This window comes from Haplochromis burtoni, unplaced genomic scaffold (assembly GCF_018398535.1).
Source record: "Haplochromis burtoni strain Fernald_Lab_line unplaced genomic scaffold, NCSU_Asbu1 Contig_20, whole genome shotgun sequence".
In the NCBI taxonomy this organism is placed as follows: domain Eukaryota; kingdom Metazoa; phylum Chordata; class Actinopteri; order Cichliformes; family Cichlidae; genus Haplochromis; species Haplochromis burtoni.
Window position 1 is genome coordinate 3,082,444 of NW_024582381.1, and position 14,818 is coordinate 3,097,261.

The 14,818-nt window shown below is 42.6% G+C and overlaps 1 protein-coding gene across 1 annotated transcript in view; it reads left to right on the plus strand.

Annotated features, from left to right (window-relative positions):
- gli2a (GLI family zinc finger 2a) overlaps positions 1–14,414 on the plus strand; it is an 85,397-nt gene extending 70,983 nt beyond the window's left edge. Inside the window, exons 8-14 of the mRNA XM_005919355.2 lie at positions 2,099–2,209; positions 2,516–2,656; positions 5,991–6,140; positions 7,533–7,697; positions 7,793–8,074; positions 8,907–9,273; positions 9,864–14,414. Of these exons, the coding sequence (XP_005919417.1) occupies positions 2,099–2,209; positions 2,516–2,656; positions 5,991–6,140; positions 7,533–7,697; positions 7,793–8,074; positions 8,907–9,273; positions 9,864–12,178 (3,531 nt within the window). The 3' untranslated portion in view covers positions 12,179–14,414. The remainder of the gene's footprint in view (positions 1–2,098; positions 2,210–2,515; positions 2,657–5,990; positions 6,141–7,532; positions 7,698–7,792; positions 8,075–8,906; positions 9,274–9,863) is intronic.
- Positions 14,415–14,818: the final 404 nt, after the last annotated feature.

Sequence of the window (14,818 nt, forward strand, 5' to 3'; positions counted from 1 at the left end):
TGTACCTCTGGTGCAAATTACTGACCTCTGTCATCATTTTAAGTGGGGGAACTTGCACAATCGGTGGCTGACTAAATACTTTTTTGCCCCACTGTACACCTCAGATTCTGCAGGCCTCAGTTGTTATGCTAATGTTCATGACAGTACAATTAGAAAAAGACTGAACAAATATGACTTGTTTGGAATTTCTGGGCTGTACTTAGTTTTTACATTGTTACTAATGCCACGGTCTCATTTTTCACATGTTGTTGTTCATCTAATGTTTTGTCTTTAAATAAATTTAAGACCTAATAAGGAGCAAATGATTATTTTTATTTTGTCCTGATACATAAAACATTGCAAAGAGTTTAAGTGTCTCTTGAACTTGACCGTAGATAAAGGTAAGAGAAATTGTAAAATAATACTTTGAAAAGAATTCTTCAAATGTAATAGCATACACATTTTAGTTACACATGAAAATAAAATGTAAAAAAAACAAACATAGCAACCATAACAAGTAAAATAAACCAAACACAAGTTGATATCTCTGCAACACGATACGCAGACATCTTGGACAAAATGTCCAAACTGCTGTTTCTCCACATTCTTTTGATATTTTTAGATAATTTTAGAAGCTATAAAACTCCAGCAAATAGTCGTAAAAAGAAGATAGTGAACCGAGACATAGATTTGAGGTGCTGGAACAAAGCCTAATTGCATGAGTTATCATGAAGTATTTTTACAAATGATGTCTCAGGTCAGAAAAATGTTTGAGGCTCCTTCCCAGTTCCATCTGTCTTACTTCCCACTGTCTCCTCTGCTCCACTTTATCAGCCCACTGTCAACACCGCAGCCCCTCGTAATGTAAACTTCCCACTTGGTGAATCACTCCATCTCACACTACACGCCACTGCCTCCAGCTCTGTTTCAGCACTGTGTCTGCTGAATCCAAGTGTGCTGGAGTGTACTGTATATTTGCACCTTTCTGCACACACTCACACACACAGCTTTATTTCTGTAGTGATCAGAACCATATTTCCCTCTTGGTTTCCAGCCAACTGAATGAATCATCGAGGCCCCTAGAACTGCACTGTAGTGTTCTGGGTGGGATTAGAAGACCCCCCTCTCCATTGTTGGACTTCCTCCAACGAACCTCAATAAACACACACACACTCATATCCATCCTTTCTTTTCTTCTCCATTAGAGCTTTAACAGGCCTTCGTAGTCTTTGTCTTTTCAGAATCAGTCGGCAGATCAAAGCCCTCTCGTCGCCCCCACATACACTCACATACTCCTCTAGCCCCGACCCTGCCTCCTCCCCCAATCTGTAGCGAGGGTAATAACTCCTCTTCTTTCATATTTCCTTGCGGCTTTGGCAATCATAAAGCAGTCTAAACTGTTTAGTCTCGGCGGCGGGTCCTAGTCTGACTTATGAACCGTGGTGCCTGGTGCAACCAGGACTTGTCACATCTCTTTGCAGCGGCACAGCGTAACTTTGTGACTCCCCTCTGCTCCCTGTGGTGTGGAAAGCAGTAGAGTCTGGTGCTCAGTCGTTGGTTTAATTAAAAGGTGAGGGAGTGGGAAGATTAATAGTCCACAAATGAATGAATGGTTAGGGATGGTTTGTATTACGAGTAATGGAATGGTTGGCTGATAAATTATGAATGAGATATTTCCAGTGTCAAGGGATGGCTGAATATTTAAAGAGACAAACTCAAAATTTTAAAATCAAAACCTGTAAAAATAAGGATTTGGGATTTGTGTTTTTTGTTTTGTTTTGTTTAGGCCATGATTTCCGAAATGAAACATTGCTGCTGAGTTTATTTATTAATGTATTTTAAGCACCAAAAAGTAAGCTCCATTATATTCAAGAGAAGGCAAACATCAAAACACCAAAAGCTTGATGTAAACTGGGCATTAGGATTGACAAGCAAAACTAGTGGCCCAAGGATAAACGTGTAAAAAAAAAAAATATATATATATATATATAAAAAACTATTTCTAGGTGTACTGTCCCTTTAAGAACGATAATTCTAACTAATTTTCCTTCAATAAAAAGAAATGTAGGTAATGACAACCAGTTAAAAACACATTCCTCTGTTCCTTCATGTCTTTCAGAACGCCAGTGGAGATCCAGCAGTCAGCAGCACTGTCAACCCACTGACCACGAAGAGGTCAAAGGTGAAGACTGAAGCAGAGGGTCCACTGCCCATTTCACCATCGTCTCAGGTGAGAAAATAATAAGCTCCTTAAAGTGGGAGATTGGTGCACCTTAAAGTTAGGTTGCTAATTAGTCTCTAATTGATTATAAGTAATGGATACAAATGCAGCTTTAATGTGTGACAAGAGGTGTGTTTTTTTACAACTCTTCCTCTGTAATAAAGAGGTTGATAAGATAAGAGAAATGCAAAATAGTGCAGAATGCTTCTTAATGACTTGTGAAAGCTGAAGTCTTGTTTTTTGTTTTGTTTTTTTAACTCATTTAAATTGGATGCACGTATTTGATATCTGAAGTATCATACACTTTGTCTCCAGGACCACGGTGGGGGGATCCTGGACCTGAGTGAAGATCTGGATAAAGATGAGTGTAAACAGGAGCCAGAGGCCATCTATGAAACCAACTGCCACTGGGATGGCTGCTCCAAAGAGTACGATACCCAGGACCAACTCGTTCATGTGAGTTTTTGAGTACTCAGTTGGATTTTTTTGTTTGTTTGTTTTTTAATGACAGCCAGCCAGCAGACAGAGGACATAAATCCAGCGATTCCCACAGGATTAGATTATATTGCAGTGGTGGACGGGGACGTGCAAGCTTTCTTAATTAGATTAATAAGTAATATAGACTTCAGGAACCGGCCCTGCAGCCTCAGTCAGTTTAAACCAGTTGCACCTGCTGCAGGTTCTGGACTGCTCATCCAGAAACAGATTTTAAAAGCAGAACAGGAACTCCAAAGATGGAGTTAGAGTCTGTTCCAATTAGGGCTGCCACGATTACGTCGACTATCAAAATCATCGACGACTGATTTAATAGTCGACGTGTCGTTTGAAGCTTTGTAAGATCACAAAAGATGCAGGAATAAGTAGCAGGATTTAAGAGTGTAATAAAAGACTGAAACAGAAGATGGCAGCACTGCATATACAAGGATGCCAGCTGCCGTTAAACCCTGAAGAAGAAGAAGCAGTGTCCCAGAATTCATAGCGCAGCCCAGCTCAGTTTCCAACAATGGTGGCAGCTAGTTAGTTTTAATGTTACTCTTATTATTCTTTCTGGGTCACAAAATAAACGTTTAACATATTTTCAGGCGAGAATGTAGCTGTGTAAACCTCAAATATCGGCTCAGTTTATCAGGACACCACATATTTTCAAAAGCGCTCCGACGTTTTCGGAGACGTCTGTTACCCACTAGCTCGATAGCTAGCCGGGGGCTAGGCTAACTAGAGCCGTGAGAACACCGGACTCGGCAAATCGTTTTCAAACCCACCGCCGTCTTTCACTGCTCAGGTTAAACATGATATATAAGTCACTTAGATAACTTAAAAATGTTATTGTTTTCTTTTTTTCAGTGTTTTATTTGTTCCTGAGTAAATCGGTTTGGCTGAGATTAAAGTTATAGTTTTTACACAGCTGAATAAATGTCAAGCAGACAGCTGATGATCAGAAGTGTGAGATGCTCAAGAATTTACTCCGGTGTCCTGTTATATTTTAGATAGCAAGGAGTTTATTAAACTTCACCAAAACAATCTGCAAATTTCATTAAAATTTAATAAACTACCATCTTGTCTTTATTTTTAGTTAGCACCTTAAACACTTAAAGCTGTAAGCTAATGATAGTTCTATAAGAGCAAATGCTGCTGGTGCAATAAGCTGTACGCTGTATGTCCAATGGATGATGATCTGATTAGTCGACTAATCGCAAAAATAATCGGTGACTAGTCGACTATCAGAATAATCGTTTGTGGCAGCCCTAGTCCCAATACGAGACATCACAGACCACAACAAGAACGACCTTGTTAGCATGTCTTAATGCATCCTCAATCATCAAGGAAAGGAAATCCTAAAAAGCTGATTCTGTTCTCACACTGAAAACACTGTCTAGATGGACAGAATCAACTTTTGGGGACCTTGTTAGCAGTAACCAACTTTTTCAAAATAAGAGCATGGGGCTTGTCTATGAATTTAAAATATATTCTAAAATGGTTGAGAGTTGCAAAAAAAAAAAAAATACTCAGTTAACGTTGGGAAACACCAAAACTGCTAAATTAGAAATTCCTTTAAAGAAATACATACTACCCTCCTTAATCCCTGGTGGTTGTTAGGGTTCTATGTTGTGTTGCTCATTATGTTGTCAGTATCTGCTGTTTTGTTTGCAATGACAGTGGATAGACTACTGTTGTTGTGTAAAAACTCAAAAGTTCAGATTCCTCTTCTGCTCCTAATTAAATCCATGCTGATTGGGTCCACTCAGAAAGCTGAGTAGTGACCGGTCTCTTTCTGTTGGGTCGACACGTGTAATGTTAATGAGCCTGCTGGCTCTCGCCAAATTCAAGCCCAAGCCCTGCAGCTGTGCCCACCCCTCCACAAGCCCAGAGACCCCTAACCCCTAACCTCTTACTCCCAGCAACACCCCCAACCCCCGAAGCCCAAAGGGCCGGCCATAAATCCATCGTCATGCCAGCAACTTTGGGGTTATGCACCCTTGCTTTTTCCAGGCCAACTTCTCTTCTCTACACTTTCTGACTGGCAGTGAGTCACCTCCGAGTAGCAGTAGGAGAGTCATATGTCAGGTCCATAGACCTACAGACCAATGGGAGGAGGTGGACAGGTCGCTATAAGCTGCTACACGCAGGACCAGAGTTACCTTTAACAACTTTGCAAACTCTGTGGACCAGTAGAGGACTGTGCTGATAAACAGTGCCAACAGTGCGTTTATGTTCCTGTTTTCTATAAAGTATAAATTACATGGGTGTGATCTCTAACACCACCTCTCTGAGCACATCTGGGGTTTCACATGAGGTTCAAACATCATCAGCGAAAAGAGACCAAAACAAACACACATACACACCACACACACACACACCTGTGGGTTTCTTGTGGCTTCTGTTTGACCAGAGTAATCCTGTTTCAAGAGCCTCCAAATTACGGATTCACAGTAGTGTGTAACCTGAAAATAGAGACCTCTGCGTGGGCCACACACTTTTTTCCATTCCTCCTCCTCTTCCTCCTTCCTCCCAGAATAGCCCTCAGTAGAATTGCTAACCACAGACCTTTTCTGCTGGTGAAGAAGTGGCCACATAAGTGGAGCATTGTAGGCTTGGATGTCCTCAGGAAATGAGGTGGTTCCTCTGGGTGTGTGGATATTTGAATGCGGTGGACGGGACAAGTGTTTTGAAATGTGTCTGTTCACAGAAATCATGTTTGACTGCAGCAGAAGTCATGTGACTAAATATGCTGTAGCTGAGGACATTTTGCCTTGAAGTGCTCTAGGCTGTATGTATGTTGGACTCCAGCATGCCATTCTTTTTTCTCTTCATGCCTTTGATAATTGAGTACTGTCTAATTTCTCTGAAGACTTTCTGCATATTTAAAGTGCAAGTTAAAAAGTCACACAGAAACTGTTTCGATTGACCTCATGATCCATCGAAATGAAGGAAATGAAGGAATACAGTCGGAAATCCTCTTCTTGATCACTTTTTACAAGGATCCGCTGTAGTTCCTTTTCCAAGAGAAATGTGAACACAAACACAGCCTGAAAAAACACACACACACACACACAGCCTTTGTAGCTTTTGTCTACTATTGACAAAGGCATAATAACTGTCAGCTATAATGGATTGCAGAGTGATGTCAGTGAGTCAAGCATGCATGGACACATGAGGCAGGAGCCTATTCTGGTGGGAAAAAGACAAGAATTTGCAGACTCTTCTTTAGCATTTTGTTACATTATTTTCATCTTTAGGGAAAAGTATCATAGAACTGTGACAATTGACTGGAATCAATCTGTATCTACAGCATATCAACAATGACCACATCCACGGTGAGAAGAAAGAGTTTGTGTGTCGCTGGGAGGAGTGTTCACGGGAGCAAAAGCCCTTCAAGGCACAGTACATGCTGGTGGTCCATATGAGGCGACACACGGGGGAGAAGCCCCATAAGTGCACGGTAAGCGCCTCGTAATTTGCTGACTGGTATCACAAGCCATCATCTCCCATAATGCAACCAGCACCATTTTCCAGCTCGGATTGCAATGCAAGCTATTTGGCATAGTTGGTGACATCCAGAGAAATACAGACATACAGAGAAAACCTAACGATCCACTATAAGCAGCAAAAGGCAACAGGGGGGAAGAAGAATTCCTTTCATAACATATATGGCATAGGTTATGGCACCCACCTGTTAAGCAATGATGTATTAACTTTGTTTCCAAAACCATAAACCTAGGTGTGATCTGCAAAAATGCTTTTTAACAATGTGTGTGTGCATAACAATGAGAAGGCAGACACAAAATCTCCTCTCAGATTCACTAAAGTTCCTGCAGAGCCACAGCAGACATGATACAACTAGTTATACACACTGACTTTAATTCTCACAGTTGGTTCATTGATCTGTGTAAAAACACTGGAGAGGCCCTTTAACCTTCTTGTTAACATGTTAACCAACTAGTTGAAGTTGGAATTTATTCCGCCGCTTTAGCAGTCAAAGAATGTCAGCCCTTTAGTGCGTCAGTTTCGCCTGTGGAAAAAACTCCCTTACAAAAAAACTTGATATGATTTTCTTTGTGCGTACCACCACTATATTTCCCGTGTTTGATAAATCATGGGCTTTCATTGAAGCCTTCATTTGCTGTGTGAAGATCAAATTGAGGGGCCTGTTTGCTTGGCTTCAAAGCTCACTCTGGGCCTCTCATGAATGTATTAAAACAGATGACTTGTGAAGGATAAAGTTAAGAAAGCTGATTGACAGTGTGGGTGTGTAATTAAAATTTGCAGACAAGCAGGGGGCCATGGGTCCTTATTAAGACCAAGCTGTATATTCTGCACACAAATCCCACATGCATCTTCTCCTAACTCCCCTTTAGTCTTTTCTTTTTAAGGATGAGTCTTCGGACTTTTTCATCCCCTTTCTGGGCTGCTCTAATTTGATTCTCTTTTAATTTCAGAGCCAATTACACTCACAATGACTGCTCAGAAGGAATACCAAATTATAGCTTGTACAGTATAAGTGAATACAAAGGCTAAACACAGACTTCTCTTTGTCTCAACAAAGTGCACCAGACAAAGAGCTCTACCACACCTCACACTTAGTTTGGATTTTTTGTGTAATAGCCCTTTTTTTTACCAAAGTGTAGCAGAGCTTTGCTTTTGTGTGGCACACCACAGTAGGTGGGCAAGAGTCCAAGAGTAAATGACATTTAAAAACTGGAACAAAAAGAGCTTTTTCGTGTTGTTTTTGTTGTTGTGTTCCGGCTCTTTTCTCTGGCCAGCTGCAGACAAAACAACAGCACTCAAGCATCAATCTCATTGTCCGTCTGTCCCATTGTCTGTCTCTCTGCAGTTTGAGGGCTGTTCTAAAGCTTACTCCCGCCTGGAGAATCTCAAGACCCATCTCAGGTCCCACACTGGGGAGAAACCCTATGTATGTGAGCACGAAGGCTGCAACAAAGCTTTCTCAAATGCCTCAGACAGAGCGAAGCACCAGAACCGCACACACTCCAACGAGGTAAGTTCACACATGGATCTCATCTGAGCAGCCGGAAAGGTCAGCTAAGATTTAGATTTGCCACAGTAAAAATCATGTTGAATCCATCTTGGCAGAAACCATATGTGTGTAAAATCCCGGGCTGTACCAAGCGCTACACGGACCCAAGCTCTCTCAGGAAGCACGTCAAGACGGTCCATGGACCCGAAGCTCACGTGACCAAGAAACAACGAAGTGACGCTCCCCCAAGGCTACAGCCACCCAAAGGCAATGGGGAGAATGAGGCAAACTCCAAGCACAGCTCAAGAGCCGTAGATGGCAAGGTGGAGGCCAACAGCACCTCTAGGGGAGGGGAAGACTGCCTACAAGTCAAGTCTATTAAGACAGAGAACTCTATGGTGAGTCCTGTTTATCGGTTACACGAGACAGTGGCTCTGGGTGAGCTTTAAAACAGGGGAACAACAGTTATCTTACATTTTTACTAACATTGTTAGTGAGAGGTTCCCTGCATGCGTCCTTTCAAACTCACTCTCTGTTTGTTGTCTGAACCTGCTTCTCTCTTTCCTTTGAAACCCTGCTAATGGACAGACTTCACTGAGGTGAGCACGCAGCCTGTTTCAATGTCTTTTTTTTTCAAATTCCTGTATGGTGGAAATGTATGGTGCATGATCATCCATGTTCGTATATTTTCTTGCTCCTTTGCATGTAAGACAGTCTTACGCTGCCATTACACTGGATTTTTATATCTACGAGCTCAATATTCAACCAACGATAAAAGTCATTGTCACATTAATACTGAAAGGCAGGGACTTGTGTAGCATGTGTGCTGCTCACAGAACTTTTCTATTATCCACTTGTTTTCTTAAATAAATAAACCTCCTTTATAATTCACAAGAGTATGAAGCTATGGGGCTACATTAGTTATTACAAAACACCATCACAATCAGAATTTTTTAACTGTGGTAATTATTTAATATTGAAGAATATCTAATGGGATTTTTTTAACTTGGCACAAGGCTGTGTTTTAGTTTTCTTTCATTTATATTCATTTTTAAATTTCACTTTTTAATCATTTTATTTTCTTTTTCATTTACTCAAACAGCAAAGTGAATATTTCTTTTTTTTTTTAATTTATATATTTTTTATTAAGGTAGAAAAAAAGTGACTATTTCTATGATCTACTAACCTCTTGGATTTTGATTCATGACACTTTCGTCTGTCCTCCTCCAGACGTATCAGTCCAGTCCTGGTGGCCACTCGTCATGTAGCAGCGAGCCATCGCCTCTCAGCAGCGCCAACAACAACGACAGTGGGGTAGAGATGGCCGTGCACAGCGGGGGCAGCTTCGGGGACCTCAGCGCACAGGACGAGTGCCCCATGGTTGACTCCACTGTTCCCACTGGAGGCCAGCAGGCTGGGATGGGGCTTCAGTTGAGGAAAGCCACGGGTCACGGTGGTGCAGTCACCATCAAGCTGGAAAACATCAAGAAGGAAAGGCTGAAGACGGTGAGGGACCCCTGCCCCTGGGTTAACTCTGCGCCACAGCCGCTGCAGGGCCAACGCATTAGCATGAAGCTGCCTCCCATACCTGCAGTTGGTAAGGACTACATGTTAAAGAAACACCTCATATTGGGCTTTACTGTCATAGACTGTGAAGATGGAGATGGAATGAACCATTTATACCCATCTTGAAGCCGAAGCTTTAGTTATATGTGCTGCTTAGTTTTTTCTTAAATAAGTGATCATATTTCAATTAAAGGTTGGAGCAGTAAGCTAATGCTAGCACTAATAAGGAACATCCAAAACTTGTCTGTCATACAGAAACCTGCTAATAAATGCTCAGTACATTCCAGTAAAATCCCAGAATTTTACTACCCAAACTGGAGCACAGACTTCTTGGACAGTCTGTCAGTACAGTTAACTACACAACAGCCGTATTATTTTTTCCAAAAGTGATGGTGAGTTTAATCAGGTGAGGTTTGCAGACAGCTAGGAGCTACAGCTCCCTGTACATGTAACAAAGCGGACAGTGCTCTAGCTTTCAGTCCCTGTACAGTTGTTATGAAGGTGGACACTAGCTATAAAGACCAAAAACAGCGATGCTGAGAAATGCTTCCTCTGTAATTACAAACTCATGTACATATATAATGTTATAATAATATTTATTCTAATCTTTCTATCTGCCAGGGTCCCTGCTGGAGAACTCCAACATGAGTAACTTAAGTGGTTCGTACCCTGCCCAACGCATGGATGACCTGTTGTCATGTGAAGTGACGCTATTGAACCAGCTGAACGAGCGCCGTGACAGCACCACCAGCACCATCAGCTCTGCTTACACCCTAAGCCGGCGCTCCTCTGGTATATCCCCGTGCTATTCCAGCCGTCGCTCCAGTGGGACATCCCAGTTTGGCGCTAATCGCCACAACAATATCAGTTCAGCTGACTCCTATGACCCAATCTCTACTGACCTGTCTCGTCGATCCAGTGAGGCCAGCCACTGCGGAGGTGGCGGTGTCAGCGGAGGAGGTGGAGCAGGCCTTCCAAGCCTTCTCAGTCTTACACCAGCACAACATTATCGGCTAAAGGCAAAGTATGCTGCTGCCATTGGTGGAGCACCACCTACTCCTCTTCCCAACATGGAACGAATGAGCCTAAGGACTCGCATGGCACTCTACAGCGACTCCCAAGAAGGCTCATCGCATCCCTTCCATCAGCCACCCTCTGGAACTGTACCAAGACGGTGCAGTGATATTGGATATGGCACGCAGAGCATGATGCCCCACGAAGTACCCACCAATCTGCCACGCCGTGCAAGTGATCCAGTGCGTCGTACGACACTGGACCCTCTCTCCCTTCCAAGGGTCCAGCGCTACAACAGCATGAGCAGCATGAACCCCATGAATGCTCCACCAGCTGCAGAACGTCACCAGACACTGGCTACACAGGGCTATACTCGCTCTGATGGAAGCCTGCAACGCTACCCATTTGCCCCCAGACCACCAAGCATTTCTGAGAATGTAGCCATGGAGAACATGGCGGTAGATGGAATGATGGTTGGGGGTGAGCAGGGTGGAGAGGATGATATGGTGCTTCCAGACGATGTGGTACAGTACCTCAGGTCACAGAATTCTGGCCCCTCTACTCACAACTTGGGACAAACCGACTATAATTCCCACGGTCAGACTCAGGGCTACCAGACAGGCGTGGCTCCACCAGCATCATTTTTTGCGCAGAGGAGGATGGCCATGGTGGATACCATGATGGCTCAGTCCAATCAGGATGTGCAGTCCTGCCAGATGGGTCCGGGAGGTGCTCAGCAGCCTTTTGCAGCACCATCAGAAAACATGAACAAGAATAACATGCCAGTGCAGTGGAATGAGGTGAGTTCAGGAACAGTGGACACCACAGCCAAGCTTCCCAAACAGCAGCAGAATCCTCTCAAGGGGAATCTAGCTGTTGTACAGCAGAGGCAGAACTTTGGGTCCTTCCAGACGCAAGGTCAGGGCTTGAGCAACAACCAGCAAGTTGTGCCTATGAGTCAGAATATATCTATGCAGGGGTATGCAAACCACAGCAACCAGAGGCTGATGAACATCTCTCTACAGCAGCATCCACAACAGAGACAATGCAACAGCGTGAACTTTAGTAACCAAATGAGTCCTCAGCAAGGGTTTGGCCAAGAAGCAATCCCAAGTTCTATATCTGGAAGCACTAGCATTAGACCTACGCGCCACAGTATGGCAGATCAAGAGGTCCAAAGTTACAGATCAAGGACACAGACTGATGTCTATTCTTATGTCAGCCAAGTGGATCCTCAGCAAAATTACGTTATCTCCCAACAGCAGCACAATGTCCAAAATGGAGGCAGAGGAATGTTACAACCCAGGCCTCCCACAGAGCCCAGGTCTACTGCCAGACCACACGGAGGGTCTAGCATGACACAACCGAGCCGATTGCTCAAGTCATCGGATGTTAGCCCCGGTCAAGGTATAGATACCTCTGAGGCAAGCCCAAAGAGGCCCAGTGGGTCAGTAGCCCATGACAGCAACTCAGAAAATCCAAACTCCGCTGTGTTCTACACAGGTCAGATTCACGTGTTTGAGCCACCTTCTGTCAGCTTTGATGCTCCCATGTCCCCATGTGCCAGTCAGGCTCCTTCCAGCAACAACACTTCTGCAGCCAACATGGCTTCACCAGGCGTCAACCAGGTCTCCAGCAGCACAGTGGATTCTTCCACCAGTGGATCTGGGGCCACAGAGCACGCCCAGATCGACTTTGATACCATGCTTGATGACGGAGACCACTCAAGCCTAATGTCGGGCACCCTGAGTCCAGGCCTTCTGCAGAGCCTCTCTCAGAGTTCCTCACGTCTCACCACCCCCCGCAACTCTGTCACCCTCGCTTCTGTACCGGCAGGGATTGGCAACATGGCCATCGGTGACATGAACTCTATGCTCACAGCCCTGGCTGAGGAAAGCAAGTTCCTCAACATGATTAGCTGAGAGCAATCAAACACCTCATCATCCATCCATTCTTACCATGAATATCAGGAATATAAAGACTATACAAGAAAGCACTGATTGTACAATGCAAAACTGCTCATTACATAAACTTTTTCTACACTGTTCATAGTAATATGCTTATCCTGTAATATTTGTTTCAGATTATATGTTACATTAAAAGGTTAATAGTAAATATAGATAGGGTTAAGGACCATTTTCTATCATTTGTTAAAAAGCCATACTTTTTAGCTACAAGTCTATGATAGCCCAGGGTATATAAACAGATCAAGAACAATTGCCATTCAGTATTTGCCAGCGTAATAGGCCTTTTAAAAAGTGGTGCACTGATAGCAGTTCACATAGTGCCTTGATGAGGTCATCAAGTGTGAGAATCTGAATATGACACAAAAACCGAATTATCAGGAAATGGACACAATATGTGGATAGACTTATGTTTGTAGATGATACTGTATGGTACCTGGTCTAAGATATGTTACACACTTGCTGTTTAAGCTAGAGCTGTCAAACAGTTTATAAATGATAAATTCATTTTGACTTAACTAAACGATAATAGGCAGTTGCAAAAACTGATTATGGAAGCGTGGAGCAGTTTCTTCAGCCCATGTTATGGTTCTCTACTACGACTAACTGGCAAACCTCACACAGGGTGATCTGATTAAGTAGCTCTACCCTCTACATTTTCAACACATCTGCAAGTTGCTTTTAACCCACCCCAGTCCCAGCGCCTTGCTTCTAATACTTTGTCTGACTTCATCAGTGTCATGCTCAGTGCCTCTTCCTGTTGCTGACATCCATGAATGTGCATAGATGGGAGGGCATGTTGAGCTACCATAGCACCAAATAGGTGGGGCAGGGTCTAGCCTGCAGTCCTACTTTGACACAGTGACCAAATAAATTTTTAAAAAAGCCTGAGGCCAAATTATACACCAGGGATGGTCATGATTTTCAATAGTCATTAAATTATTTTTTCTTCTATCATTTTCTTTTCTTTTTTTTAATCAGTTGGTTATGCTAAATTATATTTTCCTTTGGCTTTACCAGAATCTGGGTGGATATATAACACACTAATAGGTCAAAGTAATGTAGCCACAGTAGAAACTGTTTGCTGACAACCATTAAACAACGGAAACAGGTTAAATAAGTTATGAAAAATAACTGGATAACAGAAGCATGTGTAGTACAGCAAGGTTAGACGCTGCTGTACAAACAGGAGAAACATGCCAAGCCAAAGACAACCACAGAAATCCCAAAATTTAAACAAAATAAAAAATAAAAATGAGGTTCGGTGCAGATGTTGTCAGGTAAAGCTAGCATGTTACTACATGTGCGTGCACTCATTCGAGTATTTGAGTCTGGGAGTCGAATAAGTTCCAGTAAATATCAGCGTATCTCTGCTCCCTAATAAATGCCAGTATTGGAAAAAAAATAAACTGCCGTTGTAGTTCATATATGCACTTAACCATCCTGCAGCAGAGGAAATAAAAGCTGTGTTTGCTGGAGCATGTCATTATGTAATAAATGTTTACCATCTGAAATGTGTTACCAACATTGTGTGTGTGTCATAAAATTTCACTGAATGCAGTTTACAAAGTGAACATATTTGACAGCCCTAGTTTAAACACATGGTTGTTAGGCATTGTGATCCACAGAACTGAAGTGCTTTCTGATCATAATCTGAGATTGTGAGGATGTGAAATGTGATTTCCTTCTTTGCCCTCTGGATCAGAGACATTCATTCTCCATGGTCCCATCTCACAAGGGTAAATGATTGAAAAGGACAAGGATATGCATCAGTGTTAGTCCATCAGGGCACATGAACCCCTGCGCATCTGATGAGGAGCACTCTCTGAAAGAATATACAAGTACCTCTGTGTGTTCTCAGTAGAGATCCAACTCTAATTAACACATTCATACCCCCGTCAGTGCACCCTGTCTCTCCCCTGGGTTCTCAATGAACTGCAGAGTCCAGGAAAGGACTCAGACTTTGATAATGAAATCCTGTTTTCGGACAGGATCGGCAAACTAGGTCTGCAAATTCCTCTGTTTTATTATGTTTGCTGAAATTGCTGAAAGTAGCCTTTTAAATGTTTGTGTGTATGCTACCATCCACTTTTACTATGCTTGGTATGTGTGTGTGTGTGTGTGTGCGTGCGTGTGCATGTGTATATAGCTTTTGTACATTTCAAATAAACTATCTCCTCTTTTTCTGTTTAAATCTGCTTGCTGTGTCTTCTTTGAAATCACATGATCTGTGTTCCCTGGAGACAGACCATGAAAGTGAGGCTACACTGCATTTGAAATCTCATTTATTGTGTATTTTCTCAGACTATTCTTGAGAAAAACTGAAACCAAACACTATCACATATTCATCCATACAAGTTACTGAAAACAGATAATACAGCAACGTCTGGCTCTAGAAACCAAAGTGGCAGCTATAAAGATGAATTCGATGCTTCAAACACATGCCGATGGGTGACCTCACCATGGCTGCATCTATCTTTTATATACAGACTATATGAGAGCATTTTAATAAATGCCTCACATGGTTATTGGGTTTAAGCTATTTTCATAAATACGTCATTTGATGTTTGACATCTGTAAATACTAATTAAGAAGAGA